This window comes from Leptosomus discolor, chromosome 3 (assembly GCF_034619465.1).
Source record: "Leptosomus discolor isolate bLepDis1 chromosome 3, bLepDis1.hap2, whole genome shotgun sequence".
Lineage (NCBI taxonomy): Eukaryota > Metazoa > Chordata > Aves > Leptosomiformes > Leptosomidae > Leptosomus > Leptosomus discolor.
In genome coordinates this window covers 12,834,791-12,844,513 of record NC_141393.1, presented here as the reverse complement: position 1 = coordinate 12,844,513, position 9,723 = coordinate 12,834,791, and the positions used below count along the sequence as shown (strand labels likewise).

General features: G+C 37.9%; 1 protein-coding gene across 7 annotated transcripts in view; it reads left to right on the top strand.

Annotated features, from left to right (window-relative positions):
* Positions 1-243: 243 nt before the first annotated feature.
* Positions 244-9,723, top strand: part of TRAF3 (TNF receptor associated factor 3) — a 29,961-nt gene continuing 20,481 nt past the window's right edge. For all 7 annotated transcript variants that reach the window (XM_086462198.1, XM_086462195.1, XM_086462194.1 and 4 more), the window contains exons 1-4: positions 244-485; positions 3,501-3,552; positions 5,519-5,623; positions 6,512-6,679. In XM_086462198.1, the coding sequence (XP_086318324.1) occupies positions 244-485; positions 3,501-3,552; positions 5,519-5,623; positions 6,512-6,679 (567 nt within the window). The remainder of the gene's footprint in view (positions 486-3,500; positions 3,553-5,518; positions 5,624-6,511; positions 6,680-9,723) is intronic.

The window sequence follows — 9,723 nt, the reverse complement described above, 5'->3', positions numbered from 1 at the left end:
TTCTTGACCTTCTAGAGCCTTTGAAAAATGTAGAATGTTTTACAAATTTGCTATGCCTAATATACTTAGGTGGTTATGCATGTATTACATTCACATGATGTGTGGACACGCATCTGTTCTTAGTGCTTTCTGGTTTTTTGTAGTCTCTCAGAGATGCTGTATTTGTTTTATTTAAATAGAAAAAGAGGTCTTCATTTCTCAGAGGTTTTTCTCACTTTTGCCTCACAGAAACTGTCTTAGAGCATGGACACCAGTAAGAAGACAGAACCCCCTTTATCTGTAGAAATGGTACAACAAAGGGCCAATCCTGATCGCAGTCCTTCAGCATCGATTTATGTTCCAGAGCAAGGTGGCTACAAAGAGAAATTTGTAAATGCAGTGGAAGATAAGTATAAATGTGAAAAATGTCACCTCATCTTATGCAATCCTAAACAGACTGAATGTGGACACAGATTCTGTGAGACCTGCATGAATGCCTTGCTAAGGTACGTTTTTTGTTGTGATAGAACATGTTGATACCTTTAAATGTGAACCGCTGCAAAGAGCATGAGCACCACTGTAGTTTTAGGAATACGTTAAGCCTATGTCCTGGCTTGAAGCAGCCTTCCACTCGTTGCTTATTTGATTATTTGTAATCCATATGCTGGTGCAAACATTTGTGTTCTACTCCGGGTCAGGATGAGACAACTAAGCTTTCCATCAATATTGTTGAAACGGTTGTTAAAGTGGTTTAATTCCATGTAGTGATGTGTTAGGTAAGAATTTCGTTGCCCGTGGAGCCTAGACTGAGTAGCTATTTCACGTGACTGCTAATATGGCTAGTTTGGTGTAGAATACAGTTAGTAAATTGTGGCTGTGTGAGGAAGCGAGTTCACAGAGGCTCCTTAGAGTGGTGATACCTAATATAACTGTGGACCCAGCCTTACAGTTGAGTGGTGGGACCCCTGGATAAATTTAGCTGCTTGTGGATCTTCCTTTCCCCATAACCTTTCCAGCTGTGTGTCCTGGGGCTTGTATGTTTTGTGGATACTGGGAGGGTCAGGAAGGCTGGCTTCTCTGTTACTGAGATGTTTGGGCCAGAGTGCAAAGTGAGTGAATGTTACAGACATAAAATGAATGCTGAGATGCAATCTTTCACAGTATAGGTAAGAATAGAAGTACAATCATTCAAGAGGTATCTAGCTTTTAAGAAGTATCTCTGCCTCAGTAGAAGTATATTTCTTTGCTTCTCAGCTTTAATGCATTGCTACTGGTTGTGTTCAGCAGTGTGACTTCAAAACTTGGTCTAATGTTTGGAGACCGTTCTGAAGGGTTTAATCTCCTGGGGTAAATAAGTGCCAGTACTTCCATTTACTACTCGGAAAGCAGAGCTGCAGAAGAGATTGAGCTCGCTGGATGTTGCACACTGGACTCTTTAACAGAGAGGATTTTACTTTGGAAGTTCTTGGTGATCTCCTGTTTACTTTTTGTGACCATCTTGACTCTAGGTATTAGTTTATATTTCACTTGAAAATATTGTAATCTCAGGTGGATATAAATCAAGACTACCTGCAGCACGGCAGAAAAGATTGGAGGGTATTGTATTACTCTGTCTCATAATAAAGAGTAACCTCGGTGCGGAGCAAATACAAGGGTCCATAGCCCACTAACTTACTCCTGTAGGTTTTGTGCTACAGCATGTCAAATTTAAAACAAAAACAAACAAACAAACCCCCACCAACTTTTCAATACACATTTTCAGGTGAGGTGTGGTTTATTTTTAAGAAATGCTGTTATTTCTTTCTGAATATATGTTTCTGGAAGACTCTTACATGGCAAATAACAGTGACTGCAGAAAAGCAAACACCTGCCATGCTTGGATGTGTGCAGATGGACGGAGCAGATCCTTAACAATCTAAGCAGTAACAATTCTGGCATTGCTGGAATCTGGGCAATCTTCCTTCCCTGCTGTGAGACATGCACATGTGCTTATTACAGTGCAGCTAGAATATGTGTAATTTTACCTTCCTGACTTTCCATCCAGTCTGTTATTGAAAAGGACACATGTGTAAGTTCTTCTACTACAGTGCTCTTCACTTACTTCACTATATTTAAGTGCTTGTTGCAAACAAATCCTTTATTAAAATTAAATTTACAGCTCTTTTTTTTTTTTTTTTTTGAGAAATAAGAAGTGTGCCGTAGAACTGGAAGCAAAATAGGTTTACGTTGTTTCTGTATTTGGCACAAAAATTTTTCATTCAGTGTTGATATGCTGCTGCACACACACTGATTATATGCTAGCAGCTTCTGTTCCAGTGTTATTTGAGGACAAAGAATTGGGAGTCAGTGTAGATAATGCAGTAAAGCTGTGTGATCAGTGTGCAGCAGTAGTTTAAAAGAGCAAGTGGGATGCTTGAGTGAATTCAGTAAGAGTGAGGAAAGCATGACATTGTATTAAACACTATACGCCCTCAAGTAGATTAGTTTCTCTTTCTTTTTTCTTTTTTAACTTAAGAAAAATATTACAAATATTGAAGCTGCAAGGTAGTTAAGATGCTCTGAAACATGATGAGACACAGAATGGTCAGTTCAAGGAGAAGCTGCCAATGAGATGACTTGAAATAAGCATACTGATTATATAACATAATCGAATTTAATCAGCCTTTTACATTGATTTGCACTGCTGCTAGCAGCTACAACTTACATAGCCTGTCAATGAGTTGCTTTATGAAAGAATTTACCTAGCTTTTACATAGTGCTTTTCATCCATAGATTTTGGTGCTTTACAAGGGAGATCAGTATGACTATCCCCATTTTACATGAGGAAAAGGAGCTAAAGTGAATGAAGAGGTTTAACTACACCTTGCAGGTCAGAGCCAGAAGCCGCCTTAGGAACCCAGGTTTCCTACACTCCAGTTCAGTTTCTATTCACAGACTGCTCTGCTCCTCAATCTACCTGTTGTCTAAGAGATCACAACTTTGGTAATTAGATTACCAAAACAGCTACAAGGCAATAGTTCGGGTAAAGGAGGGAGTAAGGATCTGTAGCAGTTGCTAAAACCAGAACAGACTTGAAGGAGATGGACATAAATACCTTTTTATCCTAAAAGGATGTATAATTGACTGTCAGAGAAAGTAAAGTTTGATTAGGTGTTGTTTGAAAAAGAACCGGATAATTGAAGAGACAACATTTTGCCTGCGCACAGATAGATTGAGAAGTGATGAAAATTAGGGATCAGGCACAGACTGTAAAATAGGGAATGAATTTCATCACCTTGAAGAAAACCACTGTGCAGCTGGCTGGAGGCATTATGGTGGTCTTATTTCCTTGGGAACGCCAGATACTGTCCACTGAAAAGTCAGTGTTCAAATTTTTTTAATAACATAATGTTATCTCATTATAATGAGCTATATCCACTTTTAATTTTTTAGAATATATTGAATAATTACTGCCTTATAAATGGAAATTTTTTTACTACAAAAATTCAGATGTGTTACAAGTTTTTCTGTTTTCTCCCCAGTTCTTCTAGTCCAAAATGTACAGCGTGTCAAGAAAGCATAGTAAAAGATAAGGTATTGTTAAAATTGTTTCTCATTCAAGAGTATTGAATTGTGTGGCGTACATAAGGTGTGTTACTGCTTTGTGGTAATTATTTCATAAGCCTAATAAGCTACCTGAAGAAGACATTTTTGTTGTAAAACTAAACTATCTGTTTTATATTGGAAGAAAGCTCAGTTTTACTGTTAACCACGTAGTAGAAAACAACAAATCAGCTTCATCCCTAACGATCCAGCCAAGTGTCACATCTTGTTTTCATAGTTAGGAGCTGCAGCAACACATTGCAGTTGTCTCCCTATCAGCTGGGAGGATGACAAAAAGTATTGCATCTCCTGTAGATGCAGAGATGTGGCAGATCTCTAGGCAAACCTTACTCCTAATTTGGCTCCAGACCAGTGTCTACTGTTTCACTAATCTGTTTTTACAGTGTGTTGTTCGGTGAACCACAGTGGAACCAGAACAGTGTGGAGTTAGAGTAACTGTAACAGGATCAGATTCTTTTTGTATGGTTAAGCTATTTTGCTGATACCCTCTTCACTGTTTTTCACAGCAAAACTTTGTGTTGCCTTTGAAAGGTTGAGGGTAGAGAAAATTCTTTTTGACTTCGTACATGTTTTATGGAGTTTTTGCATTAGATTTTTCTAAAGTGTTTAGTAAATGCTTTGTGTTGGTAGTCATTCCTGCCCAAATGAATACTTGTAATAGTAGCCATTTTCAAGAAGACGTTAGTGGGTACATTAATCTCTCCATGTCTTAACTCAAAATAGTTCTCTGAACAGTGCTCCGCATAATTCAGTTTTGATGTGGATGGGTTCTCCAGGAGTTCAGACCAATAGTCATGATGCCTACTTTATTTGTCCTTTTCACTCTGACTTTGTAGCTCCCAGTATACATATGTATGTTCGTTATGCAACTTCAAATATCTCTAAAACAGGAGGCGGACAAGAAGGGCAGTGTATATTAAACACGTTAGATTAACTGTGCATGTCAGTGATTTTCATGAAACTGGAAACCTATCTCTTCCCATAGAATGCTGATGTTCAAAATCACTGAAGAGCTTTTAGACAGTCTTGGAAAAGCTGTTTAAAAATTGTCGTCTTACCTTAACTTCAGTCAGCAAAACTGTGCCTGGTAACCCTGTGAATTACTTTGGGGGAAAAAAACTACAGTACTGGCAACTGATTATTCAAATGAGATATGTTGAGTCATTAAACTTCACATGTGAATCTGAAAAGTAAACAGAAATCGGTGCCCTGTGTCAGAGGAGATTGGATGAGAGTGGTTGCAGTGTTACCATCGTCACTGGTACTGGGGATAGAGTCATAGTCACTGTGGACAGATCTGATCATAATTCTTTGTTGTTGTTAAATGTCAGCATGCAGAACCGTTCTGTAATTACAGTATCCCTGCAGTGTATGCAGTATCACAGAACTGCATTTGTCAGAGAAGTAGTCATGGGTTGGGCTTGGTTCTTCGGTATTTCTTAACGGTCGTGAAAGCAATTGCAAAATAACTAGAAGTTTTTATACCTTTGTTTTGGACTTCAAAACAGTAGTAATGGTCTGCAGTCCTTATCTGCAGTTCCTGCCCATACCAATCGGGCTTCTTAAGAGTGCGGTTGTGTTGTCGCTTTATCGTTTATGGGGTATCACCCATTAAAGGTGAAAAATCCAAACCCTGAGCTCTGTATGTCTAACTTCTTGCAGTTCTGATACAGGAAAAAAATGCTGGAAAGGCTTATAAACATTAAAATGGAGAGATAGTTAAAGCCTGCTTATCTGTGAAATAAAGACATTTTCTAAGGTCTTAGACGGGAGGAGGTTTATTCTGGGTTACCACTGAAGTGCAAGTAGGTGTTCCAACTGACTGGTCTAGTAAATGTGGGACTGCCTTCCATGAAATCTTTCCTATTTGAACCACTTTGCTTTGTCTCTTTTTTGTCTTCTGTCTTTCTAAATGAATTGATTTTTGATTTTTCAGGTATTTAAAGATAATTGTTGCAGGAGAGAACTACTTGCCCTTCAAATATACTGCAGAAACGAAAACAAGGGCTGTAAAGAACAACTGTCTTTGGGTCAGTTACTGGTAAGTAATCTAACAGAGTAGTAAGCTTCCTTTTGAGTTAAAGAATGAGAAGAAATCCTGCAAATTAAAACCCCAGTCCATTTCATGACTTGCTCACAGTAGTGGTTAATCTGATTTATAAGTGTCGGAATAGAGTTTAAACCATTTTGAAATTCAACTTTTCAATAAGCTTTAAGGAATTGTAGTAAAAAATCGTGTGATTGTGTGACACTAAAGCTCGGAAATGTAAATGCGGGAAGCAAATGAGAACTGGATGGAGAAATGGCGAAAAATTTTTATGTGTACTTTTAATTCCTTTTTGGTGTGTTTTTACTTTTATTTACTAGTCTTAACCTTCTCATGTAAGTGGTGGTTTATGTGTGGAGTTAAACCTTTGGCTTCTCCAGACTTGTACAAAGTAACCTGTAGCTTTGTTTTGTGAAGGCGTAACATAGCACCAACCCAGTAATTTAACAGCTGTAAGATGGCTACAAAGCAGTTTGCAGTGTGATGTGTAAGTACTTGCTTTGAATGAGCAAGCTCAGGTACTTAAACAACTTAAAGCAGCATCTATGTTCATGTGGAATAATACACTTTGAAAAAGAATGCTTACCTGTTGTTTAAATAGCCTGTGTGGAATTTTGGACTGTGTTAGAATGCTTTTAATATAAAGTAGCTTGTGTACATCTATAATACAATGAAATCTGCTGTCTAGGCAAAGGGAGTATAAGGTCAGAAATTTATGCCTGAGTAGATTTGTTAGTGTTGGCTCTTACACACTGTAGTGCACAAAATAATTTTGCTGACCTTGGTTCTGAAGTTATTTAGTGTGGGATGTCTTCAAAGGATAGAAGACATGCACAAAACGTGGGTGGCTTGACTATTTTATTTTTTCTTTTTATCTTTCAGATGCATTTGAAAACTGATTGTCAGTTTGAAGAACTCCCGTGTCCTCATGCTGATTGCAAAGAAAAAATACTGAGAAAAGATTTGCCAGACCATGTAGAGAAGACCTGTAAATACCGGGAGACAACCTGTAAATACTGTAAAAGCCAAGTCCCAATGATTATGTTGCAGGTGCAGTATTTTCTTGTGTATATAGAACAAGATTCCATGCATTAATGTGGAATAATAAGTCGTCTTGTGCTTCTGTGTAACTGCCAATAGAGCCTTGCTCTCTCAGCCGGAATTAGTAAGTCACAAAAGAAAACAGGCTGACTTTCAAAACACTTTTTTTTTTTCCTGCAAGAACACCAGTTACTGCATTGACTGGGAAACATTTTCTTTTTTCTGATGTTCAGATACTGCATTTAAAAAAAAAATCAGATCCACTGCATAATATGGATACTAAAGTAACTTATGCTTTTTATTTTGCTTAAATTGATGTCATAAATGCAACTACCATAACAAATGTTGTGCAGGAAAAGCAGAAGCATAGCAATTGACTGGAGAAATAGCATCTTTCTATATAATCCTTGAGTAATGTGTGACTCCAACGAGAGGAAAGGAGGAAACAATGTAAAAACAACTGTCTTGGCATAACCAGCAATGGTACATGACAGGCCTCGGCAGAGTTGCTGCTGTTCTTGGCATATGAGTAGGCTGTCTGATCAGCAGTGTGTTGTGAGTTAGAAGTATAGGGCAGAGGTTGAGAAAGTCATATTTAATTACTCACAGAATTGTAACCTGGCTGTGTTTGTGTTATTTCACATTGAACTATATTATACTGAATCTCTCTTGCTTTAATTTTAATATTTTTTTAAAAAAAATTCTGCTTACATAGTTCTGTTGTCTGACAGTCTCGGATTTTGGGCTTTGTTAGTATAGTAAGAGTGAGTAAGAGTTTCATTTGTGGTCTTGAGTATTGTTTGTTAGGTGAAGTCTCAAAATTATGAGAAGCATTCTTTGCTCAGAAATGTCATTACAAATAGGTAGAATCTTATCAAGTTCTGATTTAGATCTGGCTTTCAATTTTTTGAGTGTGTACTTGTAAGGACTAGTACTTTAATAATTGTGCATTACCTAGCCTAAGGTGGCTGAGATGTGAAAACACACAGAGAAAATTAAGTTTACACTGTGTTTATTCTTGCACGTTCTGATACAGAGGTGAAACTGTATTTATTTAGATTATGGGTGCTGTTCTCCCAGAATTTTCTTTAGGCTGGGAATTGATGTGAGGCAAAGAGCAATAATAAAAAGTGTGTAGTGTCTTAGACAAAATCAGTGAATGTGTCTTGTACAAACTGGATTTCCATACCCAAGCAACATGCTCGCAGGTTCCTTGTAGGCAGTTTTGGTTTATAGTTTCTTTTTATACTTAAATTTTTGAGAGTTTGAAATCATCCTGGGTTGTGAGGAATATAGAACTCTGGTTTAGTTTAAGAGCTTTCTCTTTTATCAGATGTTGATGGATTTAACATTTGTAAAATCTTGGAACTAGTGGTAGCTTTCAAGCTACTTGGAAGCTGAGAGAAGTTTTAGTCTATCAGATTTTTAATTCACAGTGAAACCTATTTTAGACATCCACATTGGAAACAAGAATGGCACGTTACTCAGAAGTATAGAAAAGAATGCTTGTAAATAAAGTAATTGTTCTCCAAAATCTTAAGTGGTGGAATTCTGAGTTGCTTTAAGAGGTTATAGAACTGGCTTACCCAGAGAGCCAAAGAGGTTTGTTAAAATGTAGTTTTATGTTGAATGTCACTATTTTGATTGTATTAAAGTTGGTAGCACTATTCACTTGCCCTTAAAAGTTCTAAACAAATCTACATTTGTAAATTAGAACATCTCTAAGCGTGTTACATGTTGTCACGTTATCATTGGCTTTTATGTTTCAACACATAGAAAAAGGACAGTTTTGCTTCCATGCTGCTTTAAGGGTGCAGAAAGCTCTGCCATTAGAAGATTAGCAATTGGCTGCTACTTTTAATTTTTTTTGCCTAGATTTTTAAAAGTTCAGTGATTATAGAAATGCAGATTGTTTTGTTTGTTGTGGATGATAAAATGTTACCTCATTGTACTTTGCTAATGAGAACCAGAAGCTTAATGAGGCTGTGTGTTTGAATGAAAGGTTCCTTTTGACTTCTCATTTGAGTTTTGTCATTCAGCGCTTGAGTTCACCTCTAGCTTCTGTAGCCTAAAATTTTCTCTAATGTAATAATGACTGAAGCAGGCCTCAGTGACTTGAACTGAAAATGGAGATAGAGGGAGCATACTGAGGAAAAAAAGGTATGCAAATGGAAACAAAAATAATTTTACCGGGGTACATAGGGTTCATGTATTCATAGAATCCCATGACCCGTGGCGTAGGAAATCCCCGTTGTTGGAGGCAGACTCTTTAGTTAACAATGTTAGTACAAGCTTTTTTTAAATTGTATCTGTCTTGCCTGCACTGTCACTAGGTGAATTAACTTCTTAATTTCTTTTCTTTTGTTTAAACCATCTAAAAAGTTGAGACTGTGGTTTTTTGTTTGTTTTGTTGTGTTGGTTTTTTTTTTGGTCACAGAGCTACCTTTTCTATCCTCTAACTTCTGGCAGATAAAGATGATGCCTTGTTAAAACAGAAATCAGTAGCTTGAAATGCTTCCAAATTACTGTATTTTTTTCTGTGGATAATCCACAAAACTACTTGGAAGTGCTTCTTCTATAAAACTGATACTTGGGCGATAGTAGTATGATACACATCTGGAAGGACAGCATTACTGAGTCCTAGGCTCTTTGCTGCCACCATGGCCACGAAAAGGCTATCCCAGCTAGACCTTGCCAAGGCAATCTGGACTCTCCTCAGTAGTCTGAAATACAACTGAGCTGGCTGGGACAGCCACTGGGGAAGGCTGCTCCCTTGTCGCTGCTCTGGAACCAGGCATGTTCCTAGTGTGGCACTGGATTCTCTGGGGAGCCATAGTAATATCCTGCCTACCCCTCACCTGTGCCAGGTGCCCTGCATGTGGTGTCAAGCTGCATTTGGCTTTTGGTTTTGTGTGCTTGACTGTGGAAGAGGATTCTGCCACTGGAATGGAATTACTCTGGTATATCCTGAAGTCCTTGGAAAGGCTCCCCCTGGTTTTGGTGGGTGGGCTCTGGGATGTGGAGTGAGGAGGAGAACTGGAGAGAGAGCTGAG